General features: G+C 49.4%; 1 protein-coding gene across 1 annotated transcript; it reads right to left on the bottom strand.

Annotated features, from left to right (window-relative positions):
- Positions 1-15785: 15785 nt before the first annotated feature.
- Positions 15786-21350, bottom strand: IRX1 (iroquois homeobox 1). Its single transcript, XM_069613709.1, has 4 exons — positions 20884-21350; positions 17081-18065; positions 16511-16583; positions 15786-16178 (listed from the first exon to the last, which is right to left on the bottom strand). Exons 1-4 carry the CDS (start codon positions 21151-21153, stop codon positions 16121-16123), a joined length of 1386 nt encoding a protein of 461 aa, XP_069469810.1. The 5' UTR covers positions 21154-21350; the 3' UTR covers positions 15786-16120.
- Between the last annotated feature and the right edge of the window lie 4459 nt (positions 21351-25809).

Genomic DNA, 25809 nt, shown 5'->3' with positions numbered 1-25809 from the left:
GGAGATGAAGCAGTTTGGACAAATTCACAACCTAGCCTTCCAAAAAGGGACATCAATGAATGACGCCAACGAGGAATAGTTATGTGCTGTGAAGTAAACATCATTTGATCAGGCTTTAGGATGTGCGCAGCGGTTTGGGCCAGTAGCGTTGATGATGAATGCAGTGGTACAATCCACGTTTCGGCTACTCCCGGTTCATGCAGACTCTGAAACTGAAGTGTAGAGTTTGTACTGTACCGGCTTGATGAGAGTAAGCAGAGACGCTTTCATCTGGAAAGTGTCTCTATGAGTGGGAGGTCTGTTTTTTGGTGTAGGTCCGAGGTGCTTGGGCTTGGTCAGGTCTTTAGGGTGCTGTGCTATTGTCATAGCTCTCAACCATTTGTGTTGCAAAGGCGGGTGAAAACACCCGATTTGATTATTGGTGGGTGAGAGAACCATTGAAACGAATGGGGGTGCAGGAGGCTTGGCGGGTGAGTCAGCTGTTTACAAGGCGGTGAAACCCTGTAGTGTGTTATTTGAATGACGAGTTTTTAAGGATTGTCATGCAAATACAATGTCAGACTACAGTATAATTACTAAAGCATATTACAGTATATTAATAGCATGGATGTGAGTTGATAGGTCAAAGTGAAAATGTGCATACATGCAATTCTGCTTCCAACTTGTTTCAGGGGGGAAATTTAATTGCAGCTATGCACATGAAGCAGTACCTGTAGAATATGCACATGATATGTGGTTTTTGCTGTCAAAAAGGTAGGGTAGACCAATTTACAGCTTTCTTATTTGGGCAAAAGCCTGGAGTGCTTGGTCAACGTAATACTTGCAACACTCATTCTACATTTTTTAATCTTCATATTTCATAAAATAGGGTGCAAACCCGGAAGTAAACAAAGGAAGACTCGATTACCCCCTGGAGCCAATGCAGCTTTCCTTCGACTAGTTGACCAGACAGGTCACACACACTTGCATCGCCCATTGTTAGTGTGACCCTCCCAGTGGACCCTGTGTCGCTTGCATAGGGCGTCATTAGGACCCAGGCGGTAAGGGGTTTACGGCGGCGTAAACAGCGCCGACCCTTACCGCCTGATTCCGAGGTCCCTTAGCGCCATGGAGGATTTAACACCTGCTTTTAGCAGGTGTTAAAATCCATGGCGCTAAGGGACCTTGTTGTTAATTACGCCACCGTAATTTACGGTGGCGTAATTAACGCCTTCCCCACTCCCATTATGCCCTATGGGGCAAAAATGGGAATGGGGAAGGGTAAATGGGGATTGGGGACTTACCGCCCCGCCAACCTCGGAATGGGGCGGTAAGTCCGCCAACCACCATGGTGTAAACGTAGTTTACGCCATGGTGGTAAAGGTACGACCCAGGCGGTAACTTACCGGCAGGGTCGTAATGAGGCACATTGTAAGTTAAGTACATAATTTGTTAAACAATCCACGGTGACCTAGCACCTCACTCTGTTTTCACACGGCCTGTTAAAGTTGCTTAGCTCTAGCTGTGCAGAAGACGGCGGGAGCATAAACCCGGAAGCAGTCAACTCTTGTGGCTGCAGCCTCTGCCCCCACCTCCCCTTTGTTTACGTTGGTTCCTGCTGAAACCTTCCTACGGTAAGCAGATGATGCTGAGGGATGCTGGGTAAACTGATGTTCAGTTAAATGTTATGTTATGTTAAGTACTTATATAGCGCACCATCACCAACGGAATTGGTCCCCAGGCGCTCTGGCGGATCTGTAAAGGAGTGTGAAGGTGCAGCATGTTTAGAAATCCTCAGTAGGTCGTTTTAACGAAATGAGTGGCAAGCCTTAGAAGTTGAACACATAGTGTGTGCTTATGTTGTGCCAAGTAACGAGTATATATATATATTTTTTAATAATCATATCTGCATGTGTGTTGACCTCCCATGTTTTCATCTGTTTTGGGAAACACAATGATCAGCTAAAGCAGCTTAAACTTTAGTACATAAACGAAGTGCTGCGACATGAACTCTATTGGAAAAACACTGGGGGTATTGCAGCGCAAGGCAAGGTGTATGCTGGTTTTGTTTTTTAAACAAATGTACTATATTTTTCAAATGGCTAGTGCCATGAAAACGTAACGGGAAAAACAGGAAATATTGGGCGCTGTAATTCTCACACCTCGTTAAAACGTCGAAGTGGAAGGCTTCTGGCAGTGTTTCTCTCTCATTTACTATCTGTCCTTAAATGCATTACATTGCTGTTTTTTTTTTCTCATTTTGATAAATATGAAACTGCATTTAAGTTTGGTTTCCAGTAGCAGAGTACAAGAAATAGAAGGACTGGCCGTGGCACTTTTAAATCCTAATAAGTAGTTCCTGTCCTCAATTTCCTCATGGCCAATTTGATCTCATAACATGAGTTTCACACTGTTTTGACCAATGTTTTAGTCATCGGCAGTAAAAGTAAGGGGCTGTCTCCTACACCGTCCAAGATTTTGAGGTGGATTAATTACTGAGGAACTATCAAGGTTGTGGCGCAAGTTAGCAGAAGGAGCTAATAGAAACTAATTCAAGCTCTAGGGGTGGGAGGGACACTCGGACAATTAAACAATGGCAAAAACCCTCTGTTGCGTGGTTGCTGGGTTATGATATGACATGATTTCATAGGTTATTTATAAGGCGCCTAATACCCAGAGGTTTCTAAGCGCAGACCCAGGGATCGAACCTGTGGTGCTCCATGTCGTCTTGCTTCCTAGGCGATCACGTTGCCCCTGAGCTATACTCCCGAGACAAAGGGTTGGGCGTGCGGGGCCGGTCAGGAGGGAAGTGGCAGGAGGATGCGTTTTGGAACTGGCACCCCAGCTGGGGGCAGCATGGGTGGTTTCATAAGGTTCAGTGCATGGCAGGGGCCGGGTCATTGGTGCCAATCTGGGGTTTTAATAATGCCCTTGGGGGACGAGGAGAGCACAGATATCTGCCTCATCCTGCCCCACCCGCCTGAGCCTTCGACAGCCTTGGATTTTGTTTTCATCCTGCCTGCAACCTGCTGCCATTGCTGCCTTGTGGCACCCCGGGCGAAGAGGGGGAATATTTGGGAGTGAACAAGTTGGATCTCCTGCCTTTGCACCTGTGAAAAGCAGGCAGTGATGTAGATGGGGCTGGGTGGGGGGAGTGAGGAGGGCACGGAGCGTTTGGGGAATAGGACCTAGGCATGTGGGCAAGGTCGGCCATGGGGGAGAGGGAACTAGCTAAATTACAGTTGCATTAGTTCAGGCAGGACACAGTGTGCACCAGTGTGATCCGGTGGCACGTCTATTGTGCGTGCTCATTTATTTTGCTTTTGCCCGCATCGGGTTGAATCAGGCAGCATATTTTTCAGTTGTAGGCACATTTTGTTGCATGAAATCGGCATTGGATGTACAGTGCTTTACATAGAAGTAATTTTGGATACTGCAACTTTTAGAAAATATTTGACCAGTTAATGTGCAGCATATTGGGTGGCATTTAGCTACTGTGCATGAGAGGATTGTCGCATTCTTGAATGATGTGGGATTTTCAAGGGGCAATCGATATACCGCATGCAGGCAGAAAGACACAGGCACAGAAAATACTGCCTAGTGTAGGCCGGGGATTTTCTCTTGCATGTCAGAATGAAAATGATTAGTGCGCATGTGCACTGGGGACACACATTGGCTTGCTTTCTCACCAGGATGTGAGCCCGGGAGTAACTAGATTGTGGATAAAAGGCATGCCAGGGGGAGTAGGGTGAGGCAGCCTCGATCGCAGGGTCTTGCAATGATGGTCAAGTGTGGTGGATTTTGTTCAGTTATATGCAAGAGACAAGGAGAAAAGTTCTGTGAATTTGGGTGGGTTGTTGTGGGGATTAAAAAAAGGCTTGAAGAGGGGAGTTTACCGTGTAAGAACACATCAGCAGAAAGGGCTATTTTCGATTTTGACAAAAAAGTGTGTGCTGTTCAGAGGAGTGAGGAAGGACACAACAACATTGGCGGTCATCATAGCTCTATTACAGGGCAATGATTTGGGAGCAGTATTAGGCTCCCTTCCTGGTAACGGTAAGCCAGAACAAACTGTGTTGACACAGGTGGGGGCGGGGCACACAGTGGAGCATGCTCCCTCGAGGCCAAGGAGAAAAAAGGTGGTCCCCGGGGCTGCTTTTCTCCTGGCAAAAAAGAGGCAGGGCGGGGGTATGATGGCCACAGCCCTCGCACCAAGGGTGGTGAGTGAGGCACCTCTCCCCATGCAGGCAGCGGGTAATGGGAATGAGGCTGGGAGCTCAAAGAATGCTGGGGCAGCGTAAACAGGGGGCACAGGCAGCCAATGCCCCACTCGCAGCTGAAGATAGTAAACACATTAATTCTGGGGCAATGCAAATAGGGGCATGGGGACCAGGACAGGTAGGCTCGTGGGGGATGAACAAAGGGCAGGGGATGGGCTTCTGTTGGGGCATCCCATCACCAGAGGGAGAGCCCCAACAGGGGGAGCAGGCCACTGTGGTGTCAAACTCAGCTCCACTGGGGATGGCAGGAAGGGTGGCTATCACCATAGGCTGTGCAGGGGGAACAAGTGAGCCAAAAAGAGGAAAAAATACACTGATGGTGGAGAGTGTGATACATAATGATGGGTGAGAGAAGGTACCTGAGACAATGTCAACAATCACTGGGGCCAAGCTTGGGGGGGGGGCAAGTAGGGCAGGCCTCTGCACCAATACAGGGAGCAGCAAAGGGTGTTCTTGCCTGGCATGTGCCTCTGGAATATTGACATATTTTTGCTATTGGATTATAGAAGGGTAGAAGAAGAAAAGAGTGAGGAGGAAAGAGAAAACATTTTTTATGGAAAAATCACTAGCCAACTGGGTATCTGTTTTTTCAATATTTGTAGCCATATTGCTGGAAAAATATCCTGAGCTACATCAAAAGCTGTGGTTGTACAATCATTTGGTTTTGACAATGTATCAGGATTGTATATTTGGGTCTTGGTTGGTATATGATGAAAAGTTTACAGTGCAAAAGCAGGTAATGCTATGTTGGACTGGGGTTGTAGTGCAGTGGATTTATGGTGTTGTTGCATGCCAACACGCCCATCCAGCATCAAAGGGTTCACGCCAGAGACGCCGGCTCAGACCTTTCGGAACAGCAGGGAGATAGTGACAAAAAGGGGCATGTTGAGCATACAACATATTCTCTTGTGCAAGACAGGTCTGTAAATGTAAGCATGTCTCCTCATTCTGCGGGATGTCGGAGCACAGTGAAGCAAAATGTATCAAATGCAGCAAGGAGCACAAATAGAAGCAGGGTGCTTAGGGTTGCATTGGCGGGCTAACACTTGCCATATGAGGGGATAGTTAAGGGCATGGGCAAATGGGTACCCATCAGGAAGGGATGCAAGACTGATGATCAAGGGATTTTCACAGGGCTTCTGGATACCAGGGGAGGGGTATATGCCTCCCCCTCCCCAGTGCCCGAGAACTAGATGTCAGCCCGCTCACAACCATCAATACTGATGGACAAAGTGGCCAAAGAGACCATATTGGGGAGATTTGTGGGTCCCTTTTCCTCATCTCCCCGGAGAGGGCTGGCTTGCTCCACACTGGGCATTGTTCCCAAGAAGGGAACAGGAAAATATAAGTTGATCGATAACCTATAATTTCCAAAGGGGGTTTTAATAAATGATGCAATTAATGATGGCTTGTGCTCAGTAAGGTATGCCTCCTTTGACTCTGCATTAACACAGCTGTGGTGGATGGGGAGAGGGGTGCTGCTAGCAAAAGCAGGCATGGATTTTGAATTCTGGCTACTTCTCGTGCATGCGGAGGACTATCATTTGTTGGGGTTTCAGGTAGAGGGAAAATTCTATGATGACAAATGCTTGCCTACGGGGTACTCTATCTCATGTGCTTACTTTGAGACATTCAGCACATTTCTCGAATGGTTGACAAAGAAGGAATATAAGTGGGTGCAGGTCCTACATTACACCTGGATGATTTCCGGTTTATGGGACAAAAGGGGCACAGGTGAATGTGCAAGGGCACCGAATACTTTTCAGGAGGTGGCAGAAAAAATGGGGGGTGCCACTGGCGGTAGAGAAGACGAAGGGTCCCACCACCTCCTTTTTGCTTTCTGGGCATTGAGATTGACTTTGAGGCGGGCAAATGCTGACTCCGGTGGACAAGGTGCAGGACTTCAATGAGGCAGAATCTGCCTGCCTGAGGGCTAAGATGGTGAATTTGGGGCAATTTCAGAGTTTGGTGGGACAGCTGAAATTTGCACACAGAATTATTCCCATGGGGTGCCCCTTCACGGTTCATCGAAGGGGCTATGTCAGGTCTGACAAAAACACAGCACCTCAACAGGTTGTCAAAAGAGCAGAAGCAGGCCGTGGTGTTTTGGGACAGATTTCAAGGGGTATTAACAGAGTACAGATCTGGCCAAAGGAAATTGTGAACAATGACCAGTTGGGCGTGTTCACGGATGCAGCTGGGAGTGTGGGATTTGGAGCCATCCAAGGCAGCAAATGGTGTGGACAGTGGTGGCCAGGCAGCTAGAAGAGTGAAGGATTGTGCAAGAACATACCATTTTTGGAGATGTTTCTAAATATAGTAGATTTTGGTCAGACCACATATTGGTAGTCTGTTCAGTCAACTGTCAGAGGGCGGCCTGCCCATTGGTGCTGAGGCTGCTGAAGAGATTGGTGTTGCTGAGTCTGAGGGGCCATATGCGCTTTCAGGCAAAACATGTAGCATCTGTCATTAACAATGTGGCTGATGCTTTTTCCCATTTTAAATGACAGGCGTTCCAGCGATGGTTACCATTGGTGGACCTAGCAACGCCATCCTTCCCCGAGATACTTTGGGAACTTGGTGCCCAGAGTTAGCATCTTTGATAGAGGTTTTGGTATAAAAGAAGACAAAAGAGACATACAAAAGAGAATTTGAGGAATACAGGGAATTTTTTCAGGGACAGGGTCTGTGACATATATAAAATAGAAGTGCAATGATGAAATTCCTGGGACAACTGAACACAGAGGGAGTACCAGTGTGGGTGGCCAGAACAAAGATTGCAGCCATTGGATTTTTTGCTGGATTACAAGGTAGGCCCTGTCATCTGCCAATTTTGCCATAAAAAAGGTCTTATCTGGAAGTGGGCAGTGGTACCGGAGGGGGGGGGTTGTAGGAGGTCCCCAGACCCAGACAAATTACCAGCAATAGTAGAGGTACTGTGAGGGATCTGCAGAGGTGGCCGGACATTGCAATATTCAGGGCAGTTTTTAGGCCAGCATTTTTTGTGCCTTCAGGATTGGAGAGGTAGTGGGAGGCTCTACAACCAACTTTTTGAGATGGTTGTCCGGGGACCACCCGTCATTCGAGGGGCGTGGGTCCTGGCTCACATAGGGTTGAGGAAGTCAAAAATGGACCAAGAGGGAAAAGGGGCCAGGGTGACAATGACACTACATACCTTGACAGACATCTGCCCAGTGAGGAGGCTGCAGGCATATTTGGGGTACAGGGGGGAACAGGTGGGCCCGCTATTCTTACACAGGGATGGGTCTTGACTGTCCAGGTACCAGTTCAGGAAGATTTTTGAAAAAGCTTTTGAAAAGCAGGGCTTGGGCGGTGGGATTCACCCCACACTCTTTTAGAATTGGGACAGCCTAAATGGGTACGTAAAAGGACAGATCGAGGCAATGGGGCAGTGGTAATCCCACGCATACAAGGGCTGCAACAGATCACACCTCTTGTGTTAGAATGACAAAGAGGGGGCATGGGGGGAAGGGTCACAGATTTTGGAAAATATTTTAAAAAAATGTGGTGAAATACCGTGAGATGACTAACGTGCTGTTCTTTTGTGTCATTTGTGAAGAAGGAAGATGGCAAAGCCAGTGGTATGAGTCGCGTGACACCTGTTCATAAGAAGGATGGAACGGAGTGAGAAAACAACTGGGGTTGCTGTCTTACATGACATGGGCATGGTAGGGAGGGGACAGGGCCTCACCACTGGTGGGGCAGAGATTTGTGGTCCGCCTGGAGTACTTGCCAGTATAAGTGTTGAAAACTATGGATTGATTATTAATGACTGTGTATTGGAGGAATGTCACATTTTTAGGAGTACTTTTATGTTTGCTGTGAAATGAAAAATGTGGCTGGTATGGCATCCAAAAAGATACATACCACGTGTGTTCAATCTTCACCTGAACATGCCCCCCCACTCAGACCACAAAAGCAACAACCTGCCATTACAGGGTTGCCGGGTTGGGCAGGCGCGGCCAGGGTGTAAGTGGCAGGCGGATGCCTTTTGGAATCGGCCCCCCATTGGGGGCCTTGGAACGATTTTGCGGGTGCTGTGCATGGTGAGCCAGGTGCGGTGGCACCAATCTGGGGCTTTAAAAGAACGCATGGGGGACGGCGAGAGCACAGATCTCTGCCTCAATCTGCCATGGATTGTCACTGCCACACCTGCACCACCCGACTGAGCCCTCGACCGCCATGGATTTTGTTTCCCCATCCTACCCATATTTCTTAATAGGAGGAGGGGAGAGGGGTACAAGTGGGGGAAGACCATGGGGACACTGAGATACCTTTCTGGGGGACTCCAGAGCTGGAGTGGGGCACAGCAACTGGAGGCTTCTGGCGGGAGAGAGGCGACAGGACTGGGGGCCGGTGGGCCTGGTAAGAAAGGGGTCGGCCTCCTGGTAATGCCTCCCAATAAGGGCATGGTGGGGAGGAGACAGGGCCTCACCACCATGCAATGCCCCAGCGGGGTGGAAAGCCATAGTCCGCCTGGACGACTTGCCAGTAGGAAGTGTTGAAAACTATATATTGATTATTAATGACTATGTATTGGAGAAATGTCACATTTTTGGGAGTGCATTTATATTTGCTGTAAAATTAAAAATGTGGCCTGCACGGCATCCAAAAATATACGTGTTCACTCTTCACCTCGGCATGCCGCCCCCGTGCTCAGCCCACAGATTTGGGAGCTGCCACTGCCCTCCCTCTAAAGTAAGTGTAAAAAGCTATAATGCAGAGCCATTTTGCAGTGGAATCCCATCCAACTTTAGCTTACAAAATCGGGCTGATCTGTTGCAACAAAATGGAGGACAACAGTGAAAGAGAAGAATACAAGAAAGAGATATAGAAAGTAAGCACAAAAGAAAGAATTTAAATTTTGATAAATGTATAATGTCCTCTAAATGGCAGAGTTTTTACGTGACATTTTCAAGAATTTTAGAGCAATATCTGGTGCACTTATGTTAGTGATCTTGGCGTAAATAAATGGAATGTTAATGTTGTTATGGTGATATGCCTTATGCTACTAATACCAATGAACTAAAACGGCTCTACATAAAACAAAATAGTATTGCGTAATGAGGTAAGACGCCAAACACTTGAAAAACTGCGCCACACTTGTGTAGGTGAACTAGTCTGGATTTATGTAGTTTGGTTCACTAACATAAATTTACAAATGACGCCCTTTTAGGATAACACGTGTTTCGACACACCAGTGTCCTTTTCAAATCAGGGCTAATTTTAAAACGATGTTCCAAATCTAGTGTTCCAATCTGAAGAGCCAATATATCACGGGATGAATCCCCCTCCAAAGTTCCAATTCAATCTCCTGCCGTCGGGTGCGGTTCCTGGCCACACTATTCTCGTGTATTGGGTAATGCACACCCAAACCGAACATAATGAGAGTCTAAATGCCAACAGGGTATTCCATGGCCAAGGAAAACCAATCGCCATCCCGGTGTTTGTTTAAATTATATTGACTGTATAGCCACTGTATCCCGATAGAAAAAGCCAAATAACCCCCTGGCGCATGTCACAAAGGTTGCCCAACTCTTAGTCTCGCCACCAAGAGGGAACTCTCGCGGCTTTTGCTAATTCTAAAGCCTGTGCACATGGCCATTTGAAAGGTCCTTGAAAGGAGCAATTCTGTATTAGTCATGGGATGATCTGAAATCCGTACATTGATATTATCACGCGCGCCCTGCCTCCTCGCAGCCTGTAACAGCATTAGTGATGAGCCATGTGGATGTCTCTCAGGTGTACACGCTGGAATTGCCATGGCAAGGAGAATGCACACGACGCTACTCAAACAGAGTATTCAGACCGGCCATTCCTTCTGGGAACTTCCGGCGCTTGTGGGAATCACATCTGGCCAGCCGCAGGAGTCTTTTTTTTCTTTTTTACTGGGTCCAATTGCCAGGTGTGTTTAGCTGGAAAAAGCATTGAGCACATTCTACTGCTTTATTGATTCAGTAGGTGCCGTTATTCTCCGACAAAAAATTGAAATCTAGTGGGATGTTCACAATAGCAGCAAAAGCCAACATCTTGTGATTGCAAAAATAGCTGCCCTGCCATATCCGCCCTTTTTAATCGGTTCCACTGCAATATTTTCACATTTTCTTAGCGCTGTAAGGCCCGATTTAGAAACGCGTTTTTCAATGAGAAAGTCGCATTGAAAAAACACGTTTGTAAGTCAGTATAGAAGCATTTCACCCGCCTCGCTAAGAAATAATGACGCCTCTTCGTAGAAATCCTCCTCGTCTGCCCCACAGCTCCCATACCACATGCACACCACACACACACATGCATGCCCCGTGCGTTTGCTTATTCTAATCTGTCTCCCCCCTCAGGCAGCACGTACCGAAAGTGACAGCATAATTATGGGGCCGTCTACCCTAAATGTGTTTATTGCTCATTAAGTCCCTTGAATTGCCGGCTCTTAACTAAATTAATTTTGTCTGCATAAAAAGAGGGGTGAAAGGGAAATAAATGAGTGTCCTAGCCCTCAGGTACAAGTCCTACAGGCCCCATGCAGAGTGCCCACATTAGGAGTGGGGGCGAGAGGGGCTTGTGGCAGCAGAGTCATGTTCAAGGAACAGTCTGACCCGCGGGGCCCACCTGCCCCAACCCTAGTCAGTCCCCCTTTGTCTCTCAAGGCAATTATTCTGATTGAACTAATGAAGGGGCTGTTACTGCCCATAATTGGCCATCAGTTATTTAAACAAGGGCTCGTTTAGCATATGAACGCTTGTGCCCGGCTGCAGAGAGCTTCTCCCGCCCCTCCTCCCAGCATGCTCGGCGGGCGCAAGCATCTCGCGCATGGCGACTGGAACTTCATGGCGCATGATTCAAGCTCGCGCGGCGGCCCCGGCGCCCACAGCACACATCACATGAATATGAAATGCCAATATTGCGGAGGAGCTACATTCACGGCTGAATAATTGATCGATGGAATGGGCGTGGCCTCACCCATCACGCCCACACTTGCCGAACAGCACCGAGCACGCACGCCAGTATTACACACCCAATGCTATTCGGGACTTACACGGTTGCATTGTCCACTATAAATCGGGCACTAAAAGTCCCAGAATGCAAAGACATTATCGGGACTTTCTGAGTATCTCTCTATGACATGCGGCCTATTGGCGTGTTCCTATATTTTCTAGCAATCTAACACGACTTGTAGAAACTGACAAGGCCTTAGTGGCCATGCAGGTAGAATGCTGTTAAATGCATGGCTGTTAATGGGCGATAACGTCTAACGGTGAATTGGGCCATTATTAGGTAATCTCTACAGATGTTATCAGCTGTGGAGACAGGAAACACAGGTGGGGTCTGCACCGAATCAAATGGCATAATTCTGGACACATCTGAGTAAATACGTATGCATCCGTGCCCTTTTAAGCTGAAATCAGGAGTCTGAGAAACAAATATTGGTCCTGATTTACAAAAAGCGTTTTTTTCCCCTCCAAAAATGCGTTGTTAATCAGGCCCTCGGTCTATGCCACAAGGACTTGTCCGTTCTTTCAATCATTCAAAAGTTCATGAACAGATGGGATGTTGGCTCTCCCCAGAAGCACAACATTGCACTTTTAGCCTAGGTCTTTTAAACAAAAGTGAAATGGCAATAATCACTAGTGAACCATTCCAAAAAGTCAGGGGGCCCCTTGTAAAATACCCCTGCGGCGAACCATGTGACTCACTCCCAGCTGCTGCACTTCTTAACATTGTGATCCCGACCCTCAATTCTCATGTCAAGCAACACTGGAGCCATTTGGAAATTTGAGTGACCCCAACCTCTAGCACTACTAAAAACATGTCTGGATTGACATGCGTTGATGGCTGTTCTTTTGGGTGCAGGGATTTACTAGCGACATGCCTCAAATCGCATGTTCTCAACACACACATACGAGTAACGAAATTGTTCTCAAAAACACAAACTGCGACACTGGTTAAAGCGAACGCCCCAGGGGCACTGAATGAAGGCAGATGTGAGGGTCGGCTCGGCTAAGGTGCGAACACCCCAGCTCCTTCAGGGCCATTTGCAGCACAGAGTTCGCACCCGCCCTGCAAATGTTTATCTATTAACACATTACAATTGTTAATGTGGAGGAGGCGTGCCACCCGCGGAGATGGTTAATCCTCTCTGTTGCACGGTGTTAGCCGATGTTTTTTGTTATCCTCTAAATTCCACAGCCTCGCCACAGGCGCAGTTAGTTTCGAACTGCCGATCAATCATTTTTTGAGGCCTATTAAAAAGTGCGTCATTTTAGTCGACAGGTCCCTGCCTTTCTCGCTCCTCTTGGGACTGGGGAGTGTATTGGCAGTCGTAGGCAACGGGCAGGCCAGCGTTTTTATTATACCGACGCACAAACCGCTAACTCCGCACAACAGGTGTGTGAGGCGCCCATTATCTTTCTGGAAGTTGTGCCACCATTGTGCCAGTGACTCCCCATCCCCCGGGCCTTTGTGTGGGGTAACAACCTAACCTATCAGTCCATAGAGTCCCTGACATTGACAACCGCGTTTCAAAGTTACTAGCAGCAACAAGTAAGACACAGAATCAGATTTACAAAAGCGTTTTATACTGGTGAAGTCCTAGAAAAAGAGGAAAAAAACACCCTGTAAATCGGGCCCGAAGTGCCTTGTCAAGCGTTCGCTCTGGTCGCTGGGTCCTCCATTTCAGATCAGCGAAGCAACATTGAAATTACACGTAATGTGTGAGTGGCGGGTGTGCTGTTTATGTACGTGTGTCACTTTGTGCAAGTGACGTCCGTGCAGATTGAGTGTGACGCAAAGATACAAGCGTCAGCGAGGGGAATGACAAAAGAGGGATAGAACGAGAATAAAAGACACAGCAAGGAGGCATTTATGCAATATTAGAACATGTCTTCCTGTGCGTGCCGCTGTGGGTTTTTTCGCTGTGTACCATCGAAAATAACTGGCGTGGCTGTCACTTTACCACAAGGTATGCGGTGCATCGACCGGCGAGGAAGCATGAAAGGCTGAGTCGATACAGACAAGTGTTCGAACCCGAATCCGGGAGCACACGCATCTCAGCAACCGGCGAGTAGAGCCACTGAGCTATCTCTCTCAGATTGGATTGGTTGACAGACTAACAAATACATGGGGGCTGGCAGGGAGGGGTTGAGAAAAGGGGAGGAGAGGTAGCACTCTGTAAACCACCCCTGCAGTGGATAGATGCGGCAATGCAGATACCATTCAATGGCATTCTTGCCAGATTGCATCGCTAATGAGGCCGGCGTATAGCACACACAACATTCTCACATTTGCAATTCACAACTGTGTCAGTCTATTTACTCGTTTTTAAAGACAAAGGGGCAAATGTAACGCCCCTGTTCCTTCAATTAGGTCAATCTTAATTAGCACCATTCACTTGCTGAACACTCACGGCTATAATGAGCTTTCTTATTAAAATGCTCCTTTCCTCAAGCAGCATTCCAGCACGGGGCACGTTCGCGAGAGAAAAGGATCCCCTTTGAGGCGTTTTAAATATTCGAAACACAAACGTGCCCGAGAAAAGTTACCAGAGTGCCAGGGAACGAACACTAACAAACAGGAGCCGACTGAAATAAAACATGCGTCATGGGCACCGACCACCTTCCGTCCAATTAGGCAATGAAACCGGGACATTGCAAACCAGGCAATCGATGTAAAGACACCACAGCTCGCTTTTGGAGGGTGCACGAAAAGGTCTTGGAGCCAGGGGTGCACTGGCCTATAGGGAACTCTGGTGATTTCCCGCTAGGGGCCTCTTTTGTCTGGTATTTCTAAATTTCCCCATAGGAAAGGTGTTTGGATTGTCGAACATGTGTAATATGTGGGCACTTTGAAAATTATTTCCAGGGCGTCTTGTGGTTCCCAGTCCAGCCCTGCTTGGAGCTCGGGAGACTGCACTTTTTTTCCCCACGCAGTTTAAATAATCCGGGATTAATAAACGTACTTGGCGAGAGAGACGCGACGATGCCATTTCAGTCCTTAAGGGGGCGCTGCGACACTTGCTAAAAAGGATTGTCTCGTGCCCAATTCGCCTCAATCGAATGAAACGCACGTGTGCAGATACAGAGAGGTGTCAAATGCATTCAAAGTTATATCGGGAGTTAAAACGGGAGTTTAAAACCCCCGTGCAGTGATTGCCTTCCGCAACGAATAAATAGCAATGCGCCAGGTGCTGAGAGAGGGGCATCCTCACGTTGTTTTTTTCCTTTTTCTTTTCGAAGCGCCTTGCTTTGTTTTTAAATAAACGCTAAATCGCAAGAGACGTCGGGTCATTTGGGGATAGGAAACCATGAAAGAAAGGAGGAGTGGGGTGTGATGGGAATAATGAGAGCGAATAGAGGGGCCAGAGATAGCGGCAGGAAAGAGGGCAAGGAGCTGTGTGATGTACTGTCCCCATTCGCACACGGTTGGCTTTATGCCGAATCTCTGCCTTTTGCGGCTTCCTTGCCGCCTGTGCGCGCGGCTTCACTTTACTGTGGCGCCACACCGACGGTTGCCACTTGCCAACCAGCTGACAAGCGCCCTCCTTCACTAAACCCGTGTAAAGAGCCGCTCGTGCCCTTTACGCGCTGCCTAAACGCCGAAGGTTGCCGCTTAGCAGGTGCGTTTATTTATACACCAATATTTATTTTCCAGACATGGACAAACAGACGTGCGGCCGCCCTCGTTAGCCGCAGCAGATCAATGGTCTGCTGACCTGTGATGTGGATTATATTAATATTTGATTCTCAAAATGGCTCCTGGTGTCCGACAAGTGCCGGGCCTGTATGGATGGGGCGTCGCCCGTATTATTTCTTAATGACCTCCCCAGCTGCTTCTCCCCGTTTCCACCATCAACAACCATCTGCCGCCCCATTAGCACCTCAATGCCCGGCCCATGTTCTCATTTAGGAATGAAAAAAAAGGGAGGAGACCCTGAAACCCCGCAACATTTTTACGAATTGTCTCCGGGAGATTAATGTTTAAACGGGATCTGAGGCAAACTGTTGCCAGCATATGGAAAGGCCTGCCTCTGACAGCTCTTTGTATTTCGGGAGAAGAGGACAAATAAACCGAATTCCGACTCCCAACACTGCCTTTTTTTAAATAAAGAAAATCGTTTTTTCCCCGTGAAATCCATTCACTTAAAATACATGTTAATTGTGTTTTAAAAGCTTTTGAGTTGTGATTAATAGAAATGCACACGAGAAGCGTTTATAAAATCGTGCTCACGGCAATAAAAACTGAAATGCAAATGTCTGTAGTCGCGTGATTCCGTTCGAGCTCCACAACAACCTTGAACAACGCTTTGTAAATCAGGCCCATTGTTTTGTCTCACTGATTTGATTTGGAGGGGGACTGGGGGGTTTCATCTTATTTGCACTGTCGCACAGAACGGGATCCGCCGCACCTGCTGACTTTGGATCATCTCAAATGTTCACTAGTTGAAGAGACTGCATATATTAAACTCTTTCAAATTTACTTTTACAATCTCGGTAAAACAAACGTAGGGATAAATCGTAATTTCATTTTGTTTATTAGACAAAAATATATGATTTAGACATGTTTTGTTGACGCGCTATTTACAATTTGAAATAACTATATACAGAATAAAACACAAACACGCGGGAAACATTTACCAAACAAACAATCCAAGATGGCGGAGGAGGCCAGCCCGGGGGCCGCAGACGGGGCTTCCCGCACAGCGCCCCGACGCATCTCTTTTAAGGATTTCTTGCACCACCGTATTGCAGAAAAAGCGGAGACTCGGGAGAAAAAAAAGTGCTCGCGGTGTCCTCCATTGTTTGTCCCCGTTTGTGTCCAAAGTCTTTGAGAAAGTTCAAGAGTTTGATAAATCAGGCGGAAGGAAGTGCCGCTAAAATGCGCGTGGTCCCCTCTTGCTGCGTCAGAGAGCTGCAAAGAAACGAAAGGGAAGACATAAGAATCGTACACAAAAGCAACACGGGAAATACGCATTTAATAGTACGTGTCTTTAACAAAAACCGGCCCCGTACAAGTGAAAGGCAACAACCACAAAACTCAAGCTCGGCTGGAAAGTGCTATTGTTTGCAGCAAATTGTCAGTAGGAAAAGAGACCCCGTTAGGCAATCTAGATAGTCTCTATGCTTAGGCCAAAGGGGTTGCTTTGCCGGCACCCAGAGAACATTTTCAGTGAGTACAGCAAGACGGGAAAGCGTCACATGAGCAGGTCTGCTCGGAATAGAGGTTATCGGCAGAATACTTACTTGTCTCGTACGGGCTGAAACGGCGACTGTAATTGCGGAGGTTGCGAGTCGTTCCTTGGGACATTTTCTCTTTCTGAAGGACAGGGAGAGAGGATGGAGCACGTTAGACAATGAAACAGAGCCCAGACACTGGCAACACTCATGGGGGGCGAGGGGGATATTGCAAACGGGACTCTCTCTGACCATTCCCTATTCTAATGACTTAAAACGTAGTTAGCTTTAGTGGGGTTTGGGGAGGGGGGTGGAAAGACATCACGTGGCACACCTGGAACTTTACGCCAAAAAACATCTAAACAAACACCCACCAGACGGGATAAATGCATGCGCTTAATTAGAATCGTGGGTGACCGACGGCTTTTATAAATGCACATATTGCAAAACGTGTCATTGCCACCCCACACCTACACATATGCCTTAGGCTAATGCATGTCGTGCACAATGGTGCTTTGGTTTCGTCACGCTTGGTGCTGGGGGGCGTCTGTTCCCTTCCCCTAAAGTAATGGAGAACACAGTTGCTACTGTCGAGTGCCCCTGTGGAGAGGGCCGGGCAGGCTGGCCATGGCGCCTTACCTGTGTGTTTCGGGCTGCTCCGCTCTATCGTCTTCTCGGTGCTCTGAGCTCCCAGCGTCGCCGTTAACACCGACGAGGGCGGGTGCTGCTGGCTCTGCAGGTGGTGGTGGGTGTGGGGACCGCCGTGGTGGTGATTGACTCCCAACAACGACCTCACGTTCAAAAGCGAGCTCTGGGCCAGGAAAGCGCCATTTGTCCAGTTGTGAAACTTGCCAATCTGGCAGGTGTAGAGTCCGTGGCTGGAGAGGAAGGCGGGGTGCTGGATTTGGGGGGGCGTGTGGCTGGCCTGCGACAAAGGGGATGAGGACTTGAGCGTGTGGTCGGGACTGGTGGCCGTCTCGGCCAGGGACCAGATCTTGGGCTTGCTGTGAGAAGCCCCCTGCACAATGTTCTGACCCCCGGGGCTCACAATGTGGGTGCTGTGACTGTCTGGGGGCTCCTTGCCCGGGGACAGCGGGTCCTTTGTTTTCAGCTCCTCGGTCCCCGAGAAGGAGAGATCGCGGCCCGGTCGGAGGTGCTCCACTTTCTCCTCCTCCTCCTCGTTGCTCTGCTCGCCGTCATTGTCGTCGATCTTATCGATGTCGATACTTTCCAGGTCGATCTCCTCGTCGTCCTCGTTCTTGTCCGGGTCGCCCTCGTTGTCGCTGCCAAAGAGGTGGTCGTCCTCCTTGCTGCGTGCCCCCCAGGTGACCTTGTTCTCCTTCTTGAGCCTGCGGCGGGCGTTGGCGAACCAGGTGGAGACCTGGGTCAGGGTCATCTTGGTGATGATGGCCAGCATGATCTTCTCGCCCTTGGTGGGGTAGGGGTTCTTGCGGTGCTCGTTGAGCCAGGCCTTCAGGGTGCTGGTGCTCTCCCGGGTGGCGTTCTTGGGCCTGCCCGCGTCTCCGTACTGGAACTGCCCGTAGGGGTAGTAGCCGGGGGCAGCGTGGGCCGCGAAGGCCGCAGGGTGCACTCCAGGGCTGTCCTTCAACTCATACTGGGAACTCTGAAAAACACAGAAAGTGGGGAGAGAGTGAGACCAAGGAAGGAATATTCCAGCACACAATTACAGCTACTTTCATTATTTCACAGCACATGTTTCTGCTATAGCTGAAACGCCAGCCGCACGCACCCCTATAATCTCTCACTTAGAAAGCCGCCCCAGCCCATTCCGCGTGTTGTTCAAAGGCAGAAGGCAGTTCCCAGCGGCGCTCGGCATTAAAGGGAAAGCGGCAGGGATTTGCCGAGGCCGGGGCATATTTCCGCGCTCATCGCGCACTCCCTAGCTACAGATAACAAGGGGGCCCGGCGCTCAATGGGTCGCGGGAATTACCGTGACCCGGGCGGGGGGGTGTGCGCTTCAGAACACTTTGCACCAAGCTGCGCCTCTGACAGATGCAAGCCGGCCTCTGGGAATACGTAAAACTGCCCACAAGCAGCAGAGCTGGACTCTGGACAATGGCACCGATAAAAAGCCCCCCCCCCCGCGCTTATTGCCGGGCGCATAATGTACATAGCTCCGCGTCAACACCACCCTCACCCCTGCCAGCCAGAGTCTTGGGTAGCTCTGTTCAGTGTATGCATGTACAGTGACTCATATGTGCGCCCACAGCCTGGGCGCACACTGACGACTCCAGAACTCGCAAAGTTTCCACAAATAAACAAAAAGACATAGACACTCTTTCAAATCGTGTTTGTTCTACCCGAGAAGGGCAAATTACAATGGGCGGTATGTTTGATTTATTTAAAGAAAAACTATGTTCCCTTGTATTGGGGGAGGGGTGATTTATCTCTAATCAATATTCTTGTTACCATCGGTGGCCAACCAGCGACATTATGCCATCAGCTGTTTTGGTAAATTACATTTGTATCTCCCTAAGAACCCCATTAGGCCTCATCATTACCGCAGACTGTTTTATTTAACGCTTGCCATTCACTCCTGCGTCCGATTCACCCCCTCCCGTCCGCATAACCATGAGGGGGGCCCTCAAACTAATTCTGGCACTTGCCATGGGCCTCTCAGCCTGTCACAAAAGACGACACGCATGTCTGCTCCATCACCTCTGTGAGGGGCGATGGCTATGCATCTCTCTATCGCGTGCACAGTTTACCAACAAGCTCCCAACCAGCGGGGCTTTATATAGCAGCGTTAAAAAACATGCAGGCCCGCGCAGTCAGCTGCCGCGTTGCCCCACCAGTCCTCTACACCATGGGCATATATTAATGACCCTCCCATGCCCTTTCCAAAGCACAAAATGTAAACACTTTTCTGCCTGAGAAAATGTATCCGTTTGAAAATGTAACATTTGTCTTGTCCGCGCACATGCTGTAGGGAAAGTGTATATTAAAGTAATCTCCATTGCAAGTGAGCGTCAGGGACATTTCGTGATCGAATCTTATAGTAATATTACGCCGGATCGAGGGAAATATATAATTAATTCAAAGGTTAAAACAGCCCGACAGCTCCAATTGCGCTTCGTAATTTCAATAGAGCACCTCATTTAAAGGGGCGTCGTTAACATTTACCAAATAGCTCACGAAGACCCAAACATAGCCAACAAAGAATTTTCTGAAATAAACATTTTTCGGAAGAAACAAAACCATTGCACTTAAATATGCCTGACTAGATCCCAGTGACTAACGTTTTGTGGTAAAATAACTCGGAGCCAGAGTGAAAGCAAGAAGGGATTAATCCTGAAACACATGCCCCTCATGCCAGGGGGAAATGCACACAGCTCTTCGGATCCACCAATGTGCGCGCGAGCACAATCCTGACCCGATCTCTGCAGCTGCACAGGGTGTCCAGGTGGCAGCTGCTGACTGCATGAGTGGCAGAGTGGGACATGTGCAGGAAGCGACGAGTTCTGATTTCTATATTACATGCGCCTGATTCCCAACGCGTGTTCAACGGAATTCGCCAATTGAAGAAAAGGGCTTCGATAATCAGGCTCAGAACCGCTTTGTTAGTTGGGACTTGCACCTCCCTGCACGCATCAGAGGCCCTCTCCTTAAGCTCACATACGGCTCTTGATCTCGCGGTAAGAGGGGCCCCGGGGCCAAGAGTGCACTGGGGCACCACAGAAAACGGATAGAGTCAGAGTCTGCCGCTGGGAGCACGGACACATGTGCAGAGGACGGCGAGGAGACCGTCTCCCCTCGGGCCGGCATGGTGTGGGCTCGTTGCAGTTCGGGGCCCACACTGGTCATCCATGCCGGATGTTATCGGTACAGCCCGGTCACAACGAGAGTCAAAACGGGCCCTTTTAATCTAACACCCCTGACAACCTTGTGTTAACATATCAGCCCCCAATGGCGAGGCCCGAATTTCGGAGCTAAAAGTGTAACGCAGAGCGAGCGCTGCCATTATTGCCAATACAGTCATTGTTGTGCGACATTATGCTTTCACCTGTGTGTTATATTATCCCCCTCCTTAGCTATACTATAGGTGTGTACATATGTGTATAGAATAGCTCACCTGAACCGCTCTTTCTCGCTGCGAGGCTCTGTCTAAGTAGTACACCCTGGTATCTATCTCTCCGAAGCCATCACACGTTCCCCAATAAAAGCATAAATAAGTAACTGACTCCTGTCCGATGGAGTCGGATCAGGACAAGGCGTCAAAATAAGGCCTTTCTGAGGGTCGTTTCCCGACTCCTTTTTTCCTCCTGAACTGTTTATAAACCGCTGTGACTTCCCTGTTCCCCTTAAGCCCGTGTCTGCCATGAACCACAGTCTATAACTTTTCTCTGTTTTTCAGAGTCATTCTCTCAGAGCCCTTGGGCATGCCCCCACCCTCCTCGGCGTGTGTCCCCAGCGATTCTTACCATCTGCGAGAAGAGCGCCAACTCCGTGGTGTAGGGCAGGAAGGCGCTGTAGTTGGGGCTGGCCCCGAAGTGGCTGTGGGCCGCGTACATGCCCAGCACAGAGGCGGTGAGGGCGGCGGGGCTGCTGCTTCCCAGCTCGCCGGCTCCCCCGGCCCGCGCCCCGGAGGCGGCGGCCGCCTCGGCCAGGAGGCCCTGGCGCTCGCCGGCCGCATAGAGCGCGCCCGGGCCGGCGCTGAGGTACTGCGGGTAGCCGAGCTGCGAGAAGGACATGCTGTTGCCGGCAGCAGCGGACGCCGAGGAGTGGCCGCAGCCCTCGCCTCCTGGCCTCTCTGCTGCGAATCCTGCGAGGGGGGAGGGAGGGAGGGACGTCGCGCGCGCCTGACTCCGGCTCTGCTGCGCTTGCAAATCCCTCAGATGTGATCTGATCAACAATTGAGCTCCAACTGATGTGCTGCCCCCGGGTCCCGGGCTGATCTTTCAGATACAATTTGAAGTTGATGCCTTGATTGGCACCCACCCCTGGGCTCGCAGGCCACGCCCCCTCCGGCAGACGGCGGCCGCCCGCATTGGCTGCGAGGACCTGCAAGGGGGAACCTGGGCGTCTGCGTGAGGCGAGGAGAGCGTGCGCGCGCGAGACAGCGCGTGAGGGGCGAAAGAGAGCGCCGGAGCGCACGCGAGACGGCCAGAGAGAGTGCGTTTGGGGGACATTAATCGCCGTGCGTGGGGTGGTGGGGAGAAAGGCGAATGTTTGCCTGAGAGTTAGTGTCCCCCCTCCCCCCTGTACTGGGCTTCCTCCGTGCCCTCTTCGCGTGTCATTCCACTGACCCCTACCCACAGTGATTGTGTGTGTGCTACTCCAGCGCCCAGTGCACCCCCTCATCCGGGACAGCTCGCCCTGTGCATTTAACACTGCGGCTGTGCCTCCTGCCCGACCTCCAGGAGCTGCGTGACGACCTGTCTGCGTGATTTTACAGCTGTCCGTCATTGGGGTGTTGCTCTTTCGCGCTCCTCGGTCTCTCCCCTTTAAACAGGGGAAACAATCTGCTCCGCACCTTGCCCCCCCACCCCACTTGTAAGGCAGCGAAAGGCTCCCGGAGAACAAGAGACCTCCAGGAAGCTGCCACCGAACCTGTGCCCAAGCCACGAACACGACATGGCTGTGTGAAGGGCGCATGGCTCGTTAGGACCCGGAAAGAGGCTGACAAGCGAAGGGGCGGGCGCTCGGTGCCCCGGCGTCCAGGACGCTGCCCGCTGACACGCAGCTGCACTGATAGCCGCCCTCTAATTAATGCTCATCCCTTCATTATTCCCTGATCAATAGCCGCTAACTAATACCTCTCGTAAAAGGGCTATACACGTGCATCCGCCGTAACTCTGCCTCGCGCGGGCTGCAAACCCTATATCCGCGTCCCCGCATGTTGTATTTTAAAGGCGATATTTATTATTGGATGGGGATTAATTTGCACATATTTTTGCGCGTGTTTGCATATGCATATTAGACAACAAATGCACCCACACATTTGTGTAGCTTGACAGTCGGCTGGCTGAGTGCGTTTAAATTAGGTGTAATATTAAATATGTGCGCTACTCAAGTTGTGACGCTGCTGTGTGTGTGAATATGCAATGTGTTTGCGTAGGCTTCAGTGTGTACATATTAAATTGATAGAGAGTAGTTAAATAAAGAGAGAGAGAGAGATTTAGTTCCTGGGTTGTGCTGTTGCATATCCGCATGCAGGTGTGGTTGCTCAGTGTGAGGTCAATGACGCTTTACGCGACAGAGGGCTTTGGAAAGATGACTTTGCGAGTAGTATTTGCGGTGACAGGCTGCCACGCGGGTAGTGGGGGGTCAGTTCGGTAATCTGGCGAAGGCTTTCTTTTGTAATTGAGACATGGGTTGGATGGTGTCACAGGAATTAGCGACTTGAGTGCCTTGTACTCACGGGGCATTAAGCCTTCTGAAAGAAAAGGAATGACACCATTGCCTCTGAAACTTCCACCAATTCTTTCCCTTGACTGAGTGCCAATTGTGAATTTAAACTGCAGATCAGCCCACGTTTCAATGCTGAAAACTCTGATAGTCATTGTATAGCACAAGTTTCTGCTATAGCTGTAACACCGCCCGAACGCACCCCTGTAATCTTTCACTTAAAAGGCTCCCCCAGCCACAATTCGACCCTCCTCAGCCCATTCCGCGTGTTGTTCAAAGGCAGAAGTGCCCCCCAGTTCCCAGCGGCGCTCGGCATTAAAGGGAAAGCGGCAGGGCCGGGCCCGGGGGATTTGCCGAGGCCGGGGCATATTTCCGCGCTCGTCGCGCACTCCCTAGTTACAGATAACAAGGGGGCCCGGCGCTCAATGGGTCGCGGGAATTACCGTGACCCGGGCGGGGGGGTGTGCGCTTCAGAACACTTTGCACCAAGCTGCGCCGCTGACAGATGCAAGCCGGCCTCTGGGAATACGTAAAACTGCCCACAAGCAGCAGAGCTGGACTCTGGACAATGGCACCGATAAAAAGCCCCCCCCCCCGCGCTTATTGCCGGGCGCATAATGTACATAGCTCCGCGTCAACACCACCCTCACCCCTGCCAGCCAGAGTCTTGGGTAACTCTGTTCAGTGTATGCAAGTAGAGACTCATATGTGCGCCCACAGCCTGGACGCGCACTGACGACTCCAGAACTCGCAACTTCGAAAAGTTTCCACAATTAAACAATGTGGAATAGAAATCGGTAAAAGTGCCACACATCTTTAGATTAAGACATAGACATTCTTACATATTTTGCCCTTTCTTTCTACCCACAAAAGAGCAGATTGCAAATAGTGGTAGGTTTGATTTATTTAATTTTACCGAAAAAAAATATGTGCCCGTGTGTTGCGAGCGGGGGAAGATTTATCTCTAATCAATATTCGTTTTATCATCGGTGGTTAAACAACCAGCCACATCACGGCTGTTTTGGTAAATTACATTTTTATCTTCCTAACAACCCCATTAGGAGTCATCATTACCGCAAACTGTTTTGTTTAAACGTTGGCATTCAATTCCGCTCCGCGTCCCCGTACCCCTCTCCTCCCTCCGTCTGCATAACAATGAGTGGGGCCGCAAACTAATTCTGGGACTGTGCGTACAAATCACGTGCACGCGCCTGCACTTGTATTGCGCCTCTCAGCCTGTCACAAAAGACGACACGCATGTCTGCTCCATCACCTCTGTGAGGGGCGATGGCTATGCATCTCTCTCTCGCGTGCACAGTTTCCCAACAAGCACCCAAACAGCGGGGCTTTACATTAAATATAGCAGCGATAACAACATTAAATAAATAAATAAAAACATATCTGTCTGCGCAAGCAGTTGCCTTGTCGCCCAGTAAAAGTCCTCTACTTCATGGGCACTTATTAATGACCCCCCCCCCCATGCCCTTTCCAAAACACACGATGTAAATGTAAACACGTGTCTGCCTGATAAAAAGTATGTGCTTCAAAATGTGTCTTGGTCCGCGCAAATGCTGTCGGCAATGTACATATTTCAGTAGTCTCTGCTGCAACTGATTGTAAGTGAGCGTCAGGGACATTTCGTGATCGAATCTTATAGTAATATTACGCCTGATCGAGGGAAATATAATTAATTCAACGGTTAAAACAGCCCGACAGCTCCAATTGCGTTTCGTAATTTCAACAGAACACCTCATTTAAAGGGGCGTCGTTAACATTTACCAAATAGCTCACGAAGACCCAAACATAGCCAACAAAGAATTTACTGAAATAAACATTTTTCGGAAGAAACGAAACCATTGCACTTAAATATGCCTGACTAGATCCCAGTGACTAACGTTTTGTGGTAAAATAACTCGGAGCCAGAGTGAAAGCAAGAAGGGATTAATCCTGAAACACATGCCCCTCATGCCAGGGGGAAATGCACATAGCTCTTCGGATCCACCAATGTGCGCGCGAGCACACTCCTGACCCGATCTCTGCAGCTGCACAGGGTGTCCAGGTGGCAGCTGCTGACTGCATGAGTGGCAGAGTGGGACATGTGTAGGAAGCGACGAGTTCTGATTTCTATATTACATGCGCCTGATTCCCAACGCGTGTTCAACGGAATTCGCCAATTGAAGAAAAGGGCTTCGATAATCAGGCTCAGAACCGCTTTGTTAGTTGGGACTTGCACCTCCCTGCACGCATCAGAGGCCCTCTCCTTAAGCTCACATACGGCTCTTGATCTCGCGGTAAGAGGGGTCCCGGGGCCAAGAGTGCACTGGGGCACCTAAGAAAACGGATAGAGTCGGAGTCTGCCGCAGGGAGCACGCACACAAGTGCAGAGGACGGCGAGGAGACCGTCTCCCCTCGGGCTGGCATGGTGTGGGCTCGTTGCAGTTCGGGGCCCACACTGGCCATCCATGCCGTATGTTATCGGTACAGCCCGGTCACAACGAGAGTCAAAACGGGCCCTTTTAATCTAACACCCCTGACAACCTTGTGTTAACATATCAGCCCCCAATGGCGAGGCCCGAATTTCGAAGATACACATTTAATGTAGGGAGAGTGTTACAATAAACATTTTTGTGCTTCGATATGTTTTCTTTCACCTGTGTGTCGTAATCTCGCTTGCCTTAGCTCAACTGTATTATGTACATATGTGTGTAGAATAGCTTATTTGATCGGGTTTGGTTGATTACTGCACGTCCGAATTGGTCGCATTGTTTATTGTGCATTTTACCACATGTCTATGTGTGGGTGGGTCTAGGGATATCATTATTGTATAGGAGTTATGGGGGTGTTGCAGAGGTCATGTCTCCCCACATATATATATGCAGCAAAAGGCAGCTGTCGAAAAACAAATCGACCAGTTCTCCTGCGACCAAGTTGATTCGATGTAATGAACCCAAACCCATTAGATCACATGAGCTGTGTGTTCTTTCCTGCCGTGAGTCTCT

The sequence above is a fragment of the Ambystoma mexicanum genome, chromosome 5p, assembly GCF_040938575.1.
Source record: "Ambystoma mexicanum isolate Mex_15411 chromosome 5p, UKY_AmexF1_1, whole genome shotgun sequence".
Taxonomy (NCBI): Eukaryota; Metazoa; Chordata; class Amphibia; order Caudata; family Ambystomatidae; genus Ambystoma; species Ambystoma mexicanum.
The sequence above is the reverse complement of the archived record's forward strand: the minus strand, read 5'-3'. Positions and strand labels throughout refer to the sequence as shown.

Excerpts from the sequence above, each read along its gene's own strand:
- IRX1 (XM_069613709.1), bottom strand. The coding sequence starts at position 21,153 with ATGTCCTTCTCGCAGCTCGGCTACCCGCAGTACCTCAGCGCCGGCCCG. Across the intron at positions 18,066-20,883 it reads TGGCGCTCTTCTCGCAGATG|AGTTCCCAGTATGAGTTGAA; the intron begins GTAAGAATCGCT and ends TGTGTTTTTCAG. Across the intron at positions 16,179-16,510 it reads TTTCAGCCCGTACGAGACAA|CTCTCTGACGCAGCAAGAGG; the intron begins GTAAGTATTCTG and ends GTTTCTTTGCAG.